Here is a 19,510-nt window from a genome sequence, read left to right as displayed (position 1 = left end):
AGCCGGCGGCACTGACGGCGCTTCCGGCGGGGCGAGCCGGGATGTGCGTCCGGGTTGGGCCGGCCCCGCCGAGCCGTTTTCTCCGTGCGGCCGGGCTGCGAGGCGGAGCCGCCACCGCCGGGTCAGTGCCGGGCGGCGCGGGCGAGCGGGCGGGCGGGGGCCAGCCCGGAGCGGGGCGAGGCGCATCCGAGCGGGGGCCCCTTTGTGTGGAGCTCCGGCCCCGGGCAGCGGTGCTGGCAGCGCCCCAGGGCCCCTCGCGGGCCCCACTGCTGCCCCGGCCCGGCGGGGCCACCCAGACTGGCCGGAGTCAGCGGGGCATGTGGCACCCGGGGCCGTGGGCCGGCTGCTGGCCCGCGGTCTGGCCCGCACCACTCCTCCCGCTTGCGGGGCCAGACGAGCCGGGCGGGCGGTTCTGACCCGGCCTCGGGAGGCGGCGCAGCGGGCGCGTCCAGCCCCGGGGAGGGGGCAGGGAGCGGGCTTCACGGAGCCCCCTGCGGTTTGGGGAAGGCTGGGGGGATGTGGAGGGGGTATGGCTGAGCGCCGACCCGGCCCCACAGGAGCAAGGGGGCTTGACCCAGTCCTGCAGGGGGGAAGGGAGTGTGATTTGGCCCCAACCAGGGGGAAAGGGACCCAGTCTGGCCCTAGCCTGGCTCCTGGGTGGAAGAGGATGTGGCCTGGCTCCAACCCGGCACATGGGACCTGGGGTTTGGGAATTTGGCAGGGCGGCCATATGAACGGCCACCACTCCCTTGCCAAATTTCCCAACCCATGGGGAGCCCACAGGCCAGATACAATTGCTCTGCAGGCTGCATTGGGCCCACGGGGTGGAGGTTGAGCAGTTATTACTTATTCACTTGCCCCCTTCACTTATTTAAAGTTTGGGGACGTAATTAATATTTGTTAAGTTCCAGTCTGGCTTGAAGCTTTTTTATATACCTACATACAGGCATTCCGCATCTTACGCGGGGGTTACATTCTAAAAGCAGCGCGTAAAGGCGAATATCGCGTATAGTGAAATCGCATGTTACCGTGCCAGCGGTGACTGCCTCTGCCTCCAAAACCTCCCGCTGCTGCCGCGGAGCCGTGCTTAGAGCTGTGAGGCAGCGGCGCAGCGTGGGGTGGTGGTGGGGATGGCTGCGTGCCGCCCGGCCATCACCACAACCGGCGGCTGGCCGCACGGCTCCATGGCGGCGGCGGGAGGTTTTGGAGTCAGAGGCGGTCACCGCTGGCAGCGTGGTAGTGACGGAGCCTCCAGGTAAGCCGCAGCGCTGCGTGCAGACTCTAGCCCCCCCCCCCCCCCCCCCCGCGTATAGTTGAATTTGCGCAAGTTAAATGTGCGTAAGATGCGGGATGCCTGTATATGTTTGTATATGTATAAAGTAATGCAGTCTCCTAAAATTAAGAGAGCATGAAAGCGATTGGGAATTAGCGTTATAACATTACAAAAACATTTGATAGAAAATTCTGCTTGGTGTGACACATGTATGATAACCAATTGCATACAGTAACTTTTCTCTATTATTTTGTATGCAAATATGTATCTCAAGTGATCCAAGTGGAGCATGGATGTTGTACTAAGCAAGTTTGAGAAGCCTGGGTTTACAGTTGCTATGGTTCAAAGACCTTTTTAACTCCCAACAAATGTCATACCTTTTAGACTGCCTAGTGCTTTTAAGGAAGTTTAAGGACCTAGGTAACATGTTGAAAGATAAGTAAACAGTTTCAGTACCCAGCTTCTTGCAAAGATGATGATAGTTTACTTCCTGGGGGGAAAATGCCCTTCACGCAGGAATCAATTTATAAGCTGTATGGTAATAGACTCAATAAAGCTTATGAATTAAGTAGTCAGATATTTTCCAAAGAACTGGTATCCAAATACTGTCAACAGAGGTAAAAGAAATGCATGTAGAATTAGGTTCTGTTCCTGTTTTTTATTTAGATAAGTGACACAGGTGTGATTTCAGTGGATGCTTGGTGGGACATCAACTACGGGACTTGGTGGAATATCAACCATAAGAGCTAAAAACATCTCTTGTAACCAAAATGCAAAATTTTCCTGTTTACACAATCTGCTAAGATAATTTTTTCCCTGTGAAATGAAGGAGTTTGAACTCATTATAGGCAGCCCTTAACTTGGAGGAAGAATTCTGCCACAAGGAGACAAAAAAAATTAAGTCTTTGAAAATAAACAAGCACCAATAACTTAAATGTATTTGACTATGTATTTCAGATGTGTATTTCCAGGATTCAAAAGCAATACAATATAGGGTGTATATTTGCCAGCTAGGATGTACCTCAAGTTGTTCAAGACTTAAAGTGAATCTAGTTTCATAAGCAGCTTATGGCACAGGTAACCATAGCAACATACATTAGTTCTGTTTTTCACAGTTGTGAAATGCTAGAGTGGAACTAATACTAAACTTTTGTTTTCTTTTGCAAAAATAGAGAGGGGTGGGTAGCCATGTTGGTTTGAAGTCAGGCAGAAGGCAGGGCAGGGTGGCATCTTAAAGACTAGCTGGTTTAGGAAGGCATAAGCTTTCCTAGGCTACAGTTGATACTTGTTTAGATGCAATGAAAGCATCATCATATCTGATGATATAAGCTGTAGTGTGTGCAAGAAAACTTATGCCTTTCTAAATCAGTTAGTTTTCAAGGTGCCACCTTGCCCTCTTTTGCAAAAGTAGAGGATGCAAAGTGATGCCTTGTTATTACTGCCATATATTATTCATATCTTGTTTGCTTCTAAATACCCAGAGATAGGAGCCCATTGTGGTCAGCCCTGTGTGACTATATCCTTACCCTAACAAATTCACAGTCTAAATAGATAGACAAAATAATTATTTTTGTTCTGATTTAACAGATTGGAAGCTGAAAGGTAGTGATTGTCCATGTCCTAGAAAATATTTGCTATTCAAATGATTTATCAATAAACAATATAAGGTGTATGTATGATTTTTAGAATTAATCTTCTAAATTAAATAGTCAAGTGAGAGAGATTTAATGACTTGCCAAAGGTCACACAAGCAACTTGTGACACCTGGAAACTAAAGCAAAATCTTGTGAATCCCAGTCTAGTACCAAGCCACAGGACTATCCTCATTGCTTTTTTATTCACAATATTTTTTTTCAAATATAACATTTACTTCCATTACAGAACTGGGACATAAAATTCGAGATCCTGAGGTACCTAAAGAATCTTCTCGGTTGCAAAGATGTTGGAGGAGGACATGGAGGTGGCCATCAAGGTGGTGGTAGTAGGAAATGGAGCAGTTGGGAAATCCAGTATGATTCAAAGATATTGCAAAGGAATTTTTACAAAAGACTACAAGAAAACCATTGGAGTAGATTTCTTGGAGAGACAAATTCAGTATGTATTAAGTAGATGTTGTATTATTTCTTTTTCCTTTTTTCGTTGCTGTTTTGAAGCTATAGGTTTATGAAGCTTGAGATCTCAAGGTTTAGTGTTTCTCGGACTAAACCTAAGGCGTTCTATTTTGCATACTTGCTTAGAAAGCTAAAAATTAGGCTAATTTATTAATTGAATAATTTTGTTTTTTTTACCTAAGAGCCAAATTTATAGTTGCAAATCTAATAGAAAAGGAAACTCAAAAGTACTCCTACATGATAATTATTCTAAAACAAACTACAGCATGTACTAAAAAAGTCATTATACTACATTTTCTGGCTGTTACACTATCGTGCAAACAGATGACATTTTATCATATTTAACAGAGAGAAAAACATTAAGATAATTCCCGTATCTTCTTGTATATAACATACCTCAGGATATGACACACACCTGGTTTTTGAAAGGCAGAATAAAGATAAAAAGATTTGTCCAGAGTTATGGCTGCATATTGCTGGGATAGAACCTTATCTTCAGCTTGCTTACCCCTCCCTTTCTTATGTAACTACAGCTGTAAACCTGTCTGTTGCTGAAGACTGGTTTTCATGGATGGATCTGTGATTTTGCAGAGAGCTAAAGAATTGTCAGAGCTGTGAAACAGGAAAAGAGCGATCAGAAACAGTTAGCAGATAGCAAATTTGCCCTAAGAAAGGTTAGGCATTAAAACGGGGAGACAATCATTGATACCTCTTGAGTGAAGAACAATGGATCATTAAATCAACTGGCTCTCTCAGCTGTCTGAAGAGTAATGTAACAGCTGCTGCATTGTGAAGCAGGAACCTTAAGCAGGGTGCTTCTATCCTAATCAGAAAACTAGCTTTCCTGCTTAATATATGCACCCCATTTGGAGGAGACTTTTTTTTTTGGGGGGGGGGGGGGGGGAGGTTGTGTGTTGTGTATGAGGAAAATATGGTAAGTTGACTAAAAAAAACATTAACAGAGCAATGTCAGGTTTTTCTTTTAGTAATGTTTTTATGCCTTCTAGGGAGAAGGATTTATAAGCCCTGATTGGAATTCCTTTTGTAACTTGTTTTCACTCTTCAGATATTTTCTGTAAAAGTGGAAATTAAGCACCATGATGTTGTACTAGATTATTGTAGCATTGCACTAGACAGGGAGGTGTGCGACAGTGCTTACTTCATTGACTTTGTCCAAACTCAGTGGAGTGCACATATTAACAATGAAAAATTAAATTTGGAGTCTCTCTCTCCAGTGTATTGATAAAACATTTATACCTTTTATTTCAGAGTTAATGATGAAGATGTGAGGCTGATGTTGTGGGACACAGCAGGTCAAGAGGAGTTTGATGCTATAACAAAGGCCTATTATAGAGGTAAGTACAACTTTATAATTTGGTCTGTACTTTTTATAGATAATAAGAGAAAAACAATGTAGTTTACTTAATCTTTAAGTTTTCTTCTTATTTGAGTAGTAGGGATACAGGTTTTTTAATGGCTATGCAAAACTGGTTTGATTGCTATACTATTTCTTATTTTCAGATGAGGGGAAATGAGTGGTACTTAATGTGCCTTACTCATTTGCATGAGTAAGGACTATATCTGCCTTAGCGATTTTGACTGTACTCTGGTAAGAAAAATACCAGCTTCAGAAGAAAGATCTTCTGGCAATGTTTATAGCTAAATAAGAGAGAATTTATTAATTGGTGTCTCCTTTCTTAAATAGTGAAAATGAAGCCTTATCAAGCTTTTACAGGCATTTCTTACAGCCAAACTGCCTAAAAGCTTCTACTGAGACATGAGAATAGTAAATTACATATGTATATAAAATCTCTCATTCAACCTGCAGGTATACTTCTTACCGATGGAAAACTTTCAACCATTGTTGTCCCCTGGAAGGGGAAATGGTACATTACTGTCTTGATTAAAAGACTTCAAGTGCCAGTACCATGCATTTTTCCTCAGTAAGCTCTGAAACACAGCTGTTTTCAAATGAGCAAGTGAAATATTCATGTTTAGATGTGATGTGCAACATATACCTAAAATATGGAGGGCAGCTATAGATCACAAGCCATCCTTCTTTTCATAGCTTGGGCCAGCACAATCTAGAAACCCTCTTTAAAATCTGCTGTTACAGATCAGTTCTCTTCTGTTATAGTTGAAAGGAAATAGGGATGGGATCTTCTGAGAATTAGATCAGGAGATGAAGATACCTTAAAAGAAGCTGGAGTCATGGAGGTTTTTGAACCCAAAACTGGGCATGGTAAGGCTCCCAGGGGGATGTGCCTGCTATGTAGAACTCCTGAACTCCAGAAAGATGTAAGATAGACGGATGGGTAACAAGACGGCAGGTAAAGTTCTAACTTGGCAAATGCAAAGCAGTGTGCATTGGAGAAAATAATCTGATCTTACAAGGCAATGTTGGCATGAGAACAAATAGGTTTAAACTGGTCATGAATAAATTTAGGCTAGAAGTTAGACCAGAGTTTATAATTATTAGCACAATGACCAGAGTTCCTAATAATTAGTACAGGTTTTCCAGCCTTCCAGTAGTGGAGGGTGCAAAACATCCAACTGCTTTTAAAATGAAGCTTGATATATTTTTGAAAGGAATGATATAGTATGATGGCTATGATAGGAGACTGGACTCGACCTAGAAGGTCTGTTGTTTCCATGGGACATGAATCATTAAGTGTGTACATATTTTTGCTCAGCGTTAAGAAGGCTTTTTGCTGATGGCATTGGGATCCCAGACAAGACTCAGATGAGATTTTATCACCACAGTAGCAACAGTATACCTGGCACTGTGCACAAAAGTTAGTAAATATTCCCCTACAGCATCCTGATAGAGTAAATGTGAATTAGAATTTGAATAATTATTCTGAAGAGTGTTTAAAATATTAACTCTGAAATTTAAGAAAGGCTGAAAGTGTTAATTTTGAACCAAAATTTCTTCCAAGCTCTCCAAACCAGATTTCTACTGAATAATTTCACCCAAATTCGTAAATTAAAATTTATGATCCCAAAAGCAGATTGCTAAGTGACAATGTGAAACACTTGTAAAGATATTAAAGACTATGTAGGTACTTATTTGCATTCACTATCTGAATGGTGGTCCTGTACTAGTGAACATCACCTAAGACCCCTTTTTTCTTTGACTTCTGGAGTAGCTTAGAAGGTATCAGAATAGCAATTACCTTGAAAACTGACAGTAATGACTACACAAAACCTCCAGTTAGTCTCCCTTTTGGTGCTCCCTATCAGTTTGACACAATCTAATAATTAAAGTTTTTGCCCTTCTGGAATAAAGAGAAAAATCTCCATTTTCCAAATACCTTTTCATAGGCTTGTTTTTATTCCTGTCCATTAGTTGTATAATTGCCTTGTCTGTTTTTAGGAGCCCAGGCTTGTGTTCTTGTGTTCTCGACCACTGATAGAGAGTCTTTTGAAGCAATCCCCACCTGGAAGGAAAAAGTGGTGACTGAAGTTGGAGACATCCCCACAGTGCTTGTACAAAATAAGATTGATCTTCTGGATGATTCTTGTATAAAGAAGTAGGAGTTTCACCATGTTGTTGTTTGAAAGCAGTAAAGTCTCTTTTGTATACTTACTTCTAGAATGGGAATCTATAGTGAAAACTTGGAATTATATTAATTTAAACTTATATTAACTAAAGTTCCAAACCAAGTGCCTAAATCTGAAAATACGTACAAATAATCCTATGCAGAAGTAACACACAATAATCCTATGCACAAACGTTGTGCCACTTCCATGAGTAAAGTTACTTATGTGTGTAAATGTATGTGGAGCCTTGTAAATAATCTGGTTGGGTCACATGACAACCTTATTTTGTGGGCAGGAAACTGTGAAAGGACTCTCTCTGTGGTCCAGATATTATAATCTTGGTTTTAGACCAACCAGATTATATAATCTAGTTTCACTACCAAGTGTTTAAGTGGTTAAACGGATGTGCTTATTAGGGGTGTGCAAAGCGGGCCATATTCAGTTCTGATTCGGATTCGGCCCGATTCGGGGGATAGTGATTCAGTTTGCTGATTTGGATCACTGTCCTGATTCAGCTCAGCCGAATCTGAATCTGAAGGTTCAATTCTGACTCGGAGACTCCGTGATTTAGCTATAGACGCAGCTTTATATGTTTTTTCTACATATCTCAAGGTACCAGGTTCGGCTCATGAATGCTGAGATAGTGGGGCAGATGGAGCATCCCACAGGAGTGAGGGGGGGGCCCCCCCATGTGCTCAGTGGCTGTCCTGGAAGTACTTCCGGTCCACTTCTGAGTCCACTGCTGAGCACACAGGGATCCCCGTGCCACCCCAGCTTGGCAATCGGCCACGGGGAGACCCCAGGTGTGTCCCCCCCACCCCCCACCCCCACCCAGGAGGCACCAGTCACCAAGCTGGGGGGGAGGGGTCCCCCATGCACTCCGCTTCTGGACCTGGAAGTGCTTCTAGTCCACTTCTAGGACTTCTAGTCCACTTCCACTTTCAATCCACAGAGCATGCTGGGGACCCCCCTGCGTTCCCATAGGATGCTCCATCCGTTCCACCATCTCTGTGTTCACGAACCACCTGGTACCTTGAGGTATGTAGAAAAAACTTATATAACTTTGTCTATGTCTGAATTGTCAAATCGTCAGAGTCTTCTGATTCAATTCAGAGAGATTAATGGGTGTCCTGATTCAATTTGGAGATTCGGCTGCTGAATTGGGCCTATTCTCCTCCAAATCGAATCGGTGCCCAAAGCTTCGTACAGCCCTAGTGCCTATGTACAATATGTTCTTGCATACAACACACCCCTTTTTCCCAAATATCAGCCCTCCCAAAATTGGGTTGCATGTACTAAGCAGAGAAGCTAATTTTCTGACTGGGATAGAAGCAGAAGCACCCTGTTTTGATTTCTTCTCCACAGTGAGCAAGTGTTGCATTACTCTTCAGGTAGCTGAGGGAGCCAGTTGACTTAATGACTCACTGTTCTTCACTCTAGAGGTATTAATGATCATCTCTCCTCTTTAATGGTCTTGATGTTCCACTAAGCAACCTAAACTTTCTTAGGGCAAGTTAGCTGCCCCTGTCCACTTTCTTGCTGTTTCATAGCTCTGAAAACTCTTTAGCCCTTTCCAAAATCATAGAACTACCCATGAAGAACAGGCTTCAGCAGCAAGTAGGTATTCAGCTGGTTAAGCAGGAAAGGGAAGGTGAGTGCAGTCAGTGCATATTAGGTTCTATTCCTGCTCTATACAGTCATAATGCTGGAAGAATCTTTTCTTCATTCTGCCTTTCAAGAAACAGATGTATATAACATTCTGGGGCGTGTTGTGTGCAAGAAAATACATTAATTGGCCTTCTTTTTAATTCTCTTCCATTTTTGTAATTGTTCTTTATGCTCATGTTTTATCAGAATCCAATTCTGTATTGTAAAATATTTATAATACATTACTATCCACAAACACAAACTCTGTTTTTTCAGTCCCTGTTCCCTGCTCTTTCCCCCATAGAATCCATTGTCACTTTATATTCTGGTGATCTCTGCCCCTCAAGCTAGGCTCATTCTTGTGGTAATCAGACTCTGAAATCCTGACTCAGTCCCTCACAGCATTTACTTCCTCCACACCTGTTCATACCTCTTTGCTCAGTAGTGTAACCAGAGGTGGGCAAGAGAGGTGCTAGCCTTGGGCACCAACTTAGGACAGGCATCAGAATCTTCCCCCACCCCCATGGAGTCTTTGTCCTGCCAGCAAGAGCAGCCCCACAGCATTGTTCTTGCAGCCACAGCTGAAGTATGGACACTTCAATGCTGCTTCTTTAAAAATAAGAACTGGGGTGGGGAGAACCTGTAGCAGCAGCAGCTGTTTTGGGCAAGACACCTCCACGCTCCTGCCCACCCCCCAGTTCTTGGAACCACAGACCCCTTCCCACCCACCAGCTGTCCCATACAGTTTGCCCAGAGTGCAAACCCTGCTTGTTATGCCACTGTCCATGCTTAATCATTATACTGCTAATACTTTCTTTTCTATCTTTCTTTCATTTTCCTTTTCAAACATGTTCACCCCTTTTCTTCTAAAAAGCCATCCTTCTTCAGCAGGTACCCTATGTCTTTTCCCTTTCACCTGTAAACTCACTAAACATATCATCAACTATTGTCTCAGATTCCTTTTCTTTAGTTCTTTGTTTCCCTTAAGTCTGGTGTTCCCGTTCTCTACTCTGCTAAAACATGCCTAAGAATTGCCTTAACTCTCCCTCCATGATGTGCTAATTCTTATTCAGGTTCTCCTAATATCCTGTATTGTGCAGTGGTAACCACTTTTCCTCTGCCTTTTCTAATATCCATCTTGCTGTCCTCTGTGGTATTTTTATACAGAATCAAAATAAGCAAACTTCTACCTTAACAGGAAAATCATAGAAAACATCTCATTGCTAAAGGAAAAATGTGAAACAAAGATCAAATGCCTTTTCACTGTTTCAGTGTTCTTATACCTTTTTTTTGGCTACTTTAAAGGATACTGTCAGTAGCATTGATACATGTTACAAATTGGCATTTACAAGGCTTTCTTTTATGCAGTGAAGAGGCAGAGGCATTGGCAAAAAAGTTAAAATTAAGATTCTACCGAGCATCAGTGAAAGAGGATCTAAATGTAACTGAAGGTAAGAGATGTGGCAAGAGTAGGACTGTCCTCTGTTGTATAGAATAGAATTGCACATCAACGTAACATGGGAACTAAACTATCAGCTTTTGATTTTTACAGGGTTTCAGTTTGGCTGTACTTTCCAGAATCGGGACTGTCAACATAGTAGGGGTGACTTCTTAAACTTGACTAATATCATTTGAGATAATTATATGCTTTTTTTTTCTCTCATTTTTTTTTCTTCTACACAAGGGTAGGAATAACATTTTCAAAGGTGTTTAACTGATTTGGACCCCTTAAACCTCTAGACTGTAAATGAGAAGGTGGGGGGAGGGTTAAGAAAAAACCTTATGTAGAATGAATGTTAAAGACGGAGAAGAGCATTTTAGGCTAAAAAGCAACACCAGCACAATATCAAATGACTACTAACTGGCTATGAACAAATTTAGATTGAAAATTAGAAGACTTGCATTTATTTGAGGGGTGAGATTTGGGAATGGTCTTCCAAGCAAATAATTGCTTTTTAAGAATGAACTCAATAAGTTTATGGAAGGAATGGTATGGTAGAATAGGAAGTTCTTAGTTCAACCCTCAGTTTGTGTGATATGTAAGATCAAGTATTTGCATTCCCCTTATTAGGGTATAAAGGTAATTGTTTTGCAGTGTGGTAGGTACATGACAATCACATGCTTCAGGGCTTTTGCTGGTCACTTGCAGGGACCAAGAAGAATTTTTTCCACTTTCACGAATGCTTTATTGATTTCTGCAGGGGTTTAGGTTGTAGCCATGTTGGTCTAAGGACATAGGCAGACAAGGTTCCTTGGGTGAATTTGATATCTTTTATTAGACCAACCCAGATAGTTGGAGAAAAGTTATTAAGCAAGCTTCGGGTTCAAAAACCCTTCGTCAGGCTAAGGAAGTTTCAGCAGTTGGTGTGCGTTCTTCCTGGATGGAATGAAAAGTAAACAAGCCAGGGGCTGGGCTGGGGAGTCAGTTGCCAGGCAGATTATTGATTTCTGTGATTTTGTTTTGGATTTTTTTTTTGTTGTGGTTTTTTTTTCTTCTTGGTTTGGGATTTTCTTTGGGGTGGAGGGAGTCGTCTTCCTCTGAAGCACTGGACATTAACCACAGGTAAGGATGTGGATTTTGACTGGGGTATATTTGTGCTTCTGTCAGTACTTAGGGATTCCTAGATAGAGGGTCTGGTTTTTCCTCTCAAAATCAAACTGAATGCTGAATATGGGATTAGGAAAGGATTTTTTCCCAGGTCAGGCTGCCAAGGATCTATATGGATTTTGCATTTCTCTGTATTGTAGGATGTGGTCCTCTCCCTAATGTCGTTTGAGAATACATTAACCAATAGCTTCTCTTCCATTGCAGTGCCAGGACACTGGGACTGCCTTAGCCTCCTCTGCTTTTACCTGTGGCCTTCTGCAAGGTGTTCATGCATATTTGTACCTTGTATGTGAGAGTTTGAAGTGAGCAGTTTCTAGGAATCTAGATAAATGGTTCCCTGTTGTTTCTGGGACAGGGTTTAGTGGCCCCTTGTGGTTCTATGTTCTTATCACTAGGAAAGATCAAGAAATACACTTCCTCTCACACTAGAAAGCAAACTTGCTAGAAGAAAAACAACCTAAGTTTAAAAATCCACTTCATGTGTACTTTAGTAAACACATTACTTACTACAAATGCATACTGCTGTGCTTTGTGTCAAATCAGCTGCTTATAGAGCTCAGATTTGTTATCAACCCAAATTTGTAATACTAGAGTTGATGGTCTGAACTTGACATGAAACTTTCATAGGTATCTGTGTGGAGATCCCTCACTTTGTACCCTGACTTGGCTCTCTTCGGCATTTCAGTTTTTAAATATTTGGCTGAAAAATATCTTCAGAGGCTCAAACAACAAACAACTGAAGATCCAGAACTAGTACATACAAGCAGTAACAAAATTGGTAAGTTTGCAATAAACTGGCTAGACTGTATTTTCTGTTGATAGAGCCTCCTATTAATTACTGGGAGGTTTTGATCCAACACTGAGTAAATGCAAATTGAATCACTAATTGTCACTTTCTTAACATAGTCCCTATAATTCTTTATTAAATTACTTCATGATCCCATTATGATTTATGATAGTCAAACTAATGTACCAGAGACGTTAGTTAGTATTACTTTAATTATCCTTTTAATCTAATTCCTATGAACATATATTGTGTAAGGACTTGAAAATGGATGTTTCCTTGATGCCTGCTTTTTTTAATGTCATTAGTATGAGTCGTGCTGGTGCAGATGTACAGGATAGTAACAGTGAAAAGATCTGGCATTTAATGAGAAGGACTTTGTATTTTGCGAGGAAACACTGAACTTCTGTTGCTCTTCAAAGCACTCCTGAGTCAGTTGATTTTTTTTTTCTTTCTTAAAGCACTTCTTTTTATGTACTGTTTTTCCTCTATTTATTTCAACAAATTTTCTAATTTAAAAAATCTGTCATGTTTGTGTTACTCAACTAAGCATAGCCTTGTGATGTGAGTAGCATCTCAGTATGTATTAAACCTTGCAATGGCATCTATTTAACTTCATCTGGCTCTAATACAGAAACTTAGCATATTGAACTCTAGCAGCAGGTGAACACACTGGAATAAACAGAAACTATTCAAGAATTACAGATTGAATTTGAGATGTATTACTAGCATTAGTAAATGTTTTGGCTTAAAGTTCATTATGTTGTACTGCAAAGATATGAAGAGATTCAAAGTATTTTTTTGTCTTGAAATTGCATAGGTGTTTTTAACACAGCTGGAAGTCACTCTGGCCAGAATACTAGCACACTTAATGGTGGAGATGTCATCAACCTTAGACCAAACAAACAGAGGACGAAGAAAAACAGAAGTCCTTTTAGCAACTGCAGCATACCTTAGAACCACTGTGGATGAGGAAAAGAATGACAGTTCATGGGATGAAGCTGTGCAATTAAATAAGGAATGCAGCCAGCTATAGTGGTTTTTTATCAGTGAATTTTGCACCTACAGGATCCTTGATAGATGGTGGATTTAAATAAATTGTGGTTGCAATGTTTCTTCAGTAAGTCGAGTGAGACCCCTGGTGGCAAAAAAATAGAACCATTGTTGCCCCTGTGCACCTCTTTAAATTAGATAAGCTTTTCCTGTTTGAAGGAATGATGTACAAAGCTATGTGATAGGTATTGCTGAATTATAAAGCACACTAAAATATAAACATAATGTTTACAAGTATTGGTACAGACCATAATATTGTGGCCCAAGGTAAAGTAGCTTCTTTCCAACTAAATTTACCAGCACATTTGTTAGAAGACTGTTGATTAACCAGTACCCTTAAAAATAAAATGAGGTGCAAGAAGGAGATATGCTTCCTATGTCAGACTATACCGATAGGGTTTTGGCAGTTTTTTTTCTGTGCAATATAATTGTATAATGTATGAATGTTAACTAAGGTGTGCATATAGGTACAAAATGTTTGAGCTAAACAGAGAGGAAACAGTATCTGATGAGTTGTAGGGGACCAGGTAATTTTCTTAACGAGCACCCTTAAAACTAACTTTCAGTTCTTTTATAAATGTGCATTTCAAATGAGGCTTTCCAAAGTAGTACTGTTTAGATTTAACACGCTATACTTTGGGCCTGAAAGCTTCAATTAAAAAAAAATGTGTGGTGCCAAAACATTTTTTCTTCTTAACTGATGCTGTACTACAGATATTTTGGTAAAGTTTTTGTTTTTCTTAGTCTTAGCTGGATAAACAGCAAGGGTCTCTGATTCTCACATATTCAGTCGGAAGCCCTTAAATAATTTCACTTGTGCTTCAGTTCAGAAATAGATTGCTGGCAGCATCAGCTCTGAGACTTGTTGAACTTGAGGAACAGTTTCAATAAAATACTCGGCTCTAGTAAGAAATTTAGATCCAGCAAATTCATTAAATCCAATTAATAGACTCAGATTTATATTGCTGATTAAATCTAATATGTAAGATCTGGGGTAAGGGATAACATTTTCAGAAGTGTTTAAGTCCCATATTTCAGAAGTCATTTAGACATTTAGGAGCCTAAATCTAATGGGAAGTTAATGGTAGTTAAGCTCCTAAATCATTGAGGTGCTTTTATAAAAAGTTACACAAGATAGCTTTTATTTACCAAAAACATACATTTTCCATTCTCCAAGAGCATGCATTTTTTTTTTAAATATCCATTTTGTTTACATGTTTTTGTATGGTATTGTATCATTTTAATCTTTAGGATTTCTCTAACAAAGGTCTGTCAGCAGTAAATGCAAATATTCTACTTTAAGAAATTTGGAATTGTAATAGTTTCTAAATAGCTGTAGTAGAGTGCAAATGACGTGGCCTTCTTTATTTTGGAGGATGAATATTTCATTCTATGAATTCATATAAATTTAAAATGTTTAATTTTAAGATCTTGAGCATGAGAGCTGACGCACTTTTGTCCTACCATATGTGGGCAAGAGAAGTGTGTAAGTGGGAGGGTGATAATTTTTCATAAACACTAAATTAGAACGTTTCTGTTGTATATTAACATATTGACTTCCTATGAAGTACCTGGATTTTTTGGCTGGTTGTTATGGCATCTCCCATTGCTGGCAATGAGATGTGCATCAAGGTACTCAATCCTCTCTGCTATTGCAACAAAAGTGATTTACCACAGCATTTCTTACATACCCTGTTCAATAAAGGCCTTTATTTTTAACAAGTGCATTTAATTGATGTATGGATATGTACATGGGGCCAAATTGTACCTGTCTTGTCTTGTAAGGTAAGCAGGATTTGGTAAGGAAAGGAATGACTATTGTAAATAATGGGGCACATCTTAATATTTCAGGATTTATGATAGAAGTAGGTGTGAGGGATTTTTCAAACTTTTTAACATGGACAATTTTAAATGATGCTGGTAGTCTAAAGTTTTACATTTTTAAAACAAAATTAGTTTGTAACTTCAGTTTTTGCCTTGTTTAACTGTGTAAAAAGTACTTAAGAACCTTTAGGACACAAAATTGCCATTTGTATAGCTGTACTTATAGTCAGTCATCATAACCACTATTTTCAGGACTGAAAACTCAATAACTTCTGTTCAAGGCTGAAATTTGACAGACCTCCTCAGTATGAGAGAAGCTGAAATTCAGTATTTGCATGCTTGAAGTTAAGTGTGCAAGTGTTCACAGGATGGAGTAGTAGTGTTTATTTCCTACCCCTCAATCTAAAGTGGTTTTCTATTTTTATATTTCTAGAAGACATTCTCCAGAGATGCAGGATATAACACATTAGTTTACTGGTAGTTTACTGTACATATATACTAATTGAAAAATAATTTATTTTTTAATGATTTGAACATGCAGATATGCAGCAACTGATTTCCATATAGCAGAGTTCCTTAGGCACTCATTTAACTTCTCATACAAAATAAGTTTCTGACCTTTGGATGAAAAATAGGAATAAGCCCTTAGCATTTGTACATGCGATTTGTACACATGATTAACTTTAATGTGGACTAGCATTACCAGAAAATAGTGAATCGTCATTTAAAATAATTCTTGAAGACAACATAGTTTATTCACAAACTTAGATATGGAGAGCCGATAAGAAAATGCTATATTTAGTGCATCTCATTGTGACTTTGTAGAACAGGATGTTGTCCTCATATTTACAAATAGCAGTAATCCTGCGTGCTGTACTATGAGCAATAGAGGCATTTGTACGCATGCTTGTGCAGCAGCACTTTGCTGCAACGCATACATTTGTATAAACAGCAAAATGCACATCAGCGCTGAGAAAATGGCAGCAGCGTGCTTTTGAACTAAAACACATTTGATGTATTCAACTCTATTAATAGAGCCTGCTCTGACGCACTGGATTTCTGGCATATTGGAGCAAATATGTGTGTATAAATGCCATAAGTGCTCCCATCTTAGCAAAGGAAGTTGTATTTTGTTGGTACAGTGAAATGCAGGCAAACTGCTGACTTCTCTGTATTGGGTAGTCTAACTGGACCTTATCAAAACCATTTATGCTATCAACTGAAGAGTCTCCTTACAAGGAAAGCCTCAGTAATTAGTTGGGCCTTAGCTAAGTGAGTATTCATTAAACTAGTATTTACACTAAAGCAGTAGTTTAAGCATCTTCCATTATTTCATTGTATCCATTCAGTGAATGAGCTTGTTTCTCTCAGTGAGGTCTGCCTTTTTAATGAGCCTTTTAAACAATGGTACCATTTGATGCAAAGTAGGATGGATATGTTTAATTTTCCATTGGAAATAACAAAGCTCAGAATTTGAAGTTTAGTTACTTTTAAGATTTCTTTTGGTTAATCTACCTTGAATCTTGTAAAGTCTAACTTTAAGGCAGTTTTAAGGCTTTCTGGTTTTCAGTGCTTCTTTAAAGGCAAAACTTACACTTTCAGTCCCAATGTGCATCACCATACTGTCAAGCTGATTTCCTGTTTTGTTTACACTTAAGATAAATTGTTTTTACTCTTTATAATTAGTAATTAGGATACAGCTGATATTACAGGATAGGGAGCTTGTGTCACTTCTGTAGATATCTTTATAATAAAGGGAATTGAGCTGCTGAACACATTGTACTGCTTAGAACTTGTGCTTGTATGCAGTGCATAATGCTCAATGAACGTGCACTTTGAACGTATTAATTCATCAGTTAAAGCTGGTAGCTATCAGTTAATGAGTAATACGAGACTTCATTATTTGCACTGGTATGCCTGCTTGTGGGTAATTCAAGCTTACAACTACATAAGAAACAAGCTTATTGGATTCCACTGACAATTCCTGAAATCACATTAAATTTCTAAATGTTGTCATATTTTGTTGGCCAAAATAGTTGACGTACAACTAGTGTTCAGTAAGATGAAACGCAACCATGGTCCACTTAGCCTGCCTGGCTCCATCAAATTACATTGCTATATTGCTTTAATCACTTCTACAGATTTTCAAATATTGTGAATGAATTTGAGGCTTATAAATTCAAACTATAGTCTCTAATGCCAAATAGGTATTTTAGTTGCAACAAAGTTAAACAGGCAGCAATAAGAATTAACAGCGTACCACAAAAATAGCAAATTTGACTTCATACACTGTTTTATGAGAGTAAGGGAAAATGCTTTAAACAATTATAATTCCAATAAATTCTGTTAAATAGGAGCAGAGAGACACTGACCTTAAAGCCATGTGAATCTTGTTAAGGTAGAAAAAAGGTCTCAGTCTCAGGGGTGTGTCATCTCTCTTTTGAGATAAGTGTTTAGAAGGCTGCTGACTAAAGGCTTTAAAAACAGAAAATGGTTTCATTTGGACCAAATGGAATATTGCTCTCATTGCTACAATAACAACCCATTGTTACTTAAGTGACTTAGATGAGCTGAAAATTTCTGTGAATTGGGATGGTAAAAACAATGTATAAAACTGTTCTATCATTGTCATATACTTACATGTAATAAATATCATACTTATTTTTTTTAGAAATTCATGTCAACATGACTTGCACTTAATCCCCAAACAAGTGGAAAAATAAATGTTTCACCATGAATGCCCAGTATATGCTCCTTTTTATAAATGCTATTTTTCATAGATTTCATAGACATTAGGGCTGGAAGGGACCTCAGCAGATCGAGTCCAGTCCCTGTCCCAGGGACAGGAAGTCAGCTAAGGTCAAAGAATCCAAGCAAAATATGCGTCCAAACGTTTATTCCATGCCTTGGGGGTTCAGACAGTAAAGAAGTTTTTCCTTATGTCCAGCCTAAAACAGTCTTGGAGGAGTATATGACAGTTGGACCTTGTCATCCCTTGGGGTGCTCTGGTGAACAGGCATTCCCCCAGATCCTGATGCACACCCCTTATATACGAATAGGCAGCCACCAGGTCACCCAGGAGCCTGCACCTTTCCAGGCTGAAGAGTCCTATGGCTTTCGGCCTCTCTTCATCAGGCCTGTTCTCTTGCCCTCTGATCATGTGTGTATTCTTCACAGTAAGGTTGCCAAAATCTGGAATGGGCTTCCAAGGGAGGTGGTGCTTTCCCCTACCTTAGGGGTCTTCAAAAGGCGACCGGACAAGCACCTAGCTGGGGCCGTCTGACCTCAGTGCTCTTTCCTGCCCAGGGCAGGGGGTTGGACTTGATGACCTACTGAGGTCCGTCCTGACCCTAATATCTATTAATCATGTGTGGCTAAATACAGTGGGAGGATGACATCTTGAGATTTGTTTGAGAAGCATCTATGCATGCAAGCCAGGATTTTATTCATTTTACCAGCTGTGACATCGCATTGGTGGCTTATGTTCATCTTGTGGTCAATCATGACCCCCAAGTCCCTTTTGGCCATGGTGTTAGCGAGCATAGCACTGCTGAGCCTATAAGCGTGATGCATGGGGGTTTTTTTCTGGTGGAGTACCTTGCATTTATCCGTATTGAATGTCATCGGGTTTTTATCCACCCACTTTCTAAGCTTATTGAGGTCAGCCTGGATCACCAGCCTATCCTTGGGTGTGGACGCTCTACCCCCAAGGTTGATGTCATTGGCGAACTTGGCCAGTCTGCTTCTGACACCACTGTCCACATTGTTAATAAAGACATTGAAGAGTATGGGTCCAAGGACAGAGCTTTGGGGGACACCACTGGTCATAGAGCGCCATGATGATTCACTTTCATCAACTACCATTCTCTGGGTCCAACTTCGGAGCCAATTCCCCAGCTGACTGTGATGTAGCCACAGCCCCAGATGGCCAATTTTTCTGTGAGGAGATCATGGGACACCAAGTCAAAGGCTTTTTTAAAGTCCGGATATATGACGTCAATCTCATATGACGTCAACCTTGTCCAGGTGGTATGTGATCTGGTCATAGAAAGAAATGAGATTGGTCAGGCAAGACCTACCCACAAAAAACCTGTGCTGGCTGTCCCTCAGGATGTTGCCATCAGCCAGCTTGTCTAGAATGGTCTCTTTAAAAATTTTGTCCAAAATCTTTCCAGGGATTGAGGTCAAGCTGATTGGCCTGTAGTTCCCTGGATCTACTTTCCTTTCTTTCTTGAAGATGGGCACCACATTGGCCTTCTTCCAATCTTTGGATACTTCACCTGAGTGCCACAAGTGCTCAAATATCCTTCCAGTGGCTATGATGCCTGCCAGCTTAAGTACTCTGGGGTGCAAGCTGTCGGGACCAGCTGACTTGAAGGTGTCCAGCCTCTCAAGGTGTTCCTTTACAAGGTCTACACTGATGCTGGGTAAAAATTCATCCTCATCCTGGCCGTCCCACATCATGTTAGGCAGGGCAGTCCCTTTGGGCTAGTGAAAAACTGACACACAGTACCCATTAAGCAGGTTGGCTTTTTCCTGGGTGTCAGTTGTCCCATTTGGTTTAGCAGGGGTCCAGTGTTACCCTTGCTTTTCTTCCGACTCCCCACATAGCTGGAAAAGGACTTTTTTATTGTCCTTGATACATGTAGCCAGCTGGAGTTTGGTTG

General features: G+C 40.3%; 1 protein-coding gene across 2 annotated transcripts; it reads left to right on the top strand.

Annotated features, from left to right (window-relative positions):
- RAB23 (RAB23, member RAS oncogene family) lies at nt 1–17,581 on the top strand. Of its 2 annotated transcripts, none has more exons than XM_059730685.1 (7): nt 1–121; nt 3,155–3,367; nt 4,654–4,739; nt 6,761–6,917; nt 9,943–10,025; nt 11,868–11,960; nt 12,787–17,581. In XM_059730685.1, exons 2-7 carry the CDS (start codon nt 3,213–3,215, stop codon nt 12,921–12,923), a joined length of 711 nt encoding a protein of 236 aa, XP_059586668.1. In that variant the 5' UTR covers nt 1–121; nt 3,155–3,212; the 3' UTR covers nt 12,924–17,581. The 2 variants fall into 2 exon arrangements, with proteins under 2 accessions (XP_059586668.1, XP_006277247.1); XM_006277185.4 differs by lacking the exon at nt 1–121 and adding an exon at nt 1,693–2,350.
- The last annotated feature ends 1,929 nt before the right edge of the window (nt 17,582–19,510 follow it).

This window comes from Alligator mississippiensis, chromosome 1 (assembly GCF_030867095.1).
Source record: "Alligator mississippiensis isolate rAllMis1 chromosome 1, rAllMis1, whole genome shotgun sequence".
NCBI classification, from domain to species: Eukaryota; Metazoa; Chordata; order Crocodylia; family Alligatoridae; genus Alligator; species Alligator mississippiensis.
This window is presented reverse-complemented; position numbering and strand designations above follow the sequence as displayed.

What these genes read in the sequence shown, in the direction of transcription:
- RAB23 (XM_059730685.1), top strand. Translation starts at nt 3,213, where the DNA reads ATGTTGGAGGAGGACATGGAGGTGGCCATCAAGGTGGTGGTAGTAGGA. An exon ending in TTCTTGGAGAGACAAATTCA is followed by an intron (nt 3,368 to 4,653) that starts GTATGTATTAAG and finishes CTTTTATTTCAG; the next exon opens with AGTTAATGATGAAGATGTGA. An exon ending in TACAAGCAGTAACAAAATTG is followed by an intron (nt 11,961 to 12,786) that starts GTAAGTTTGCAA and finishes GAAATTGCATAG; the next exon opens with GTGTTTTTAACACAGCTGGA.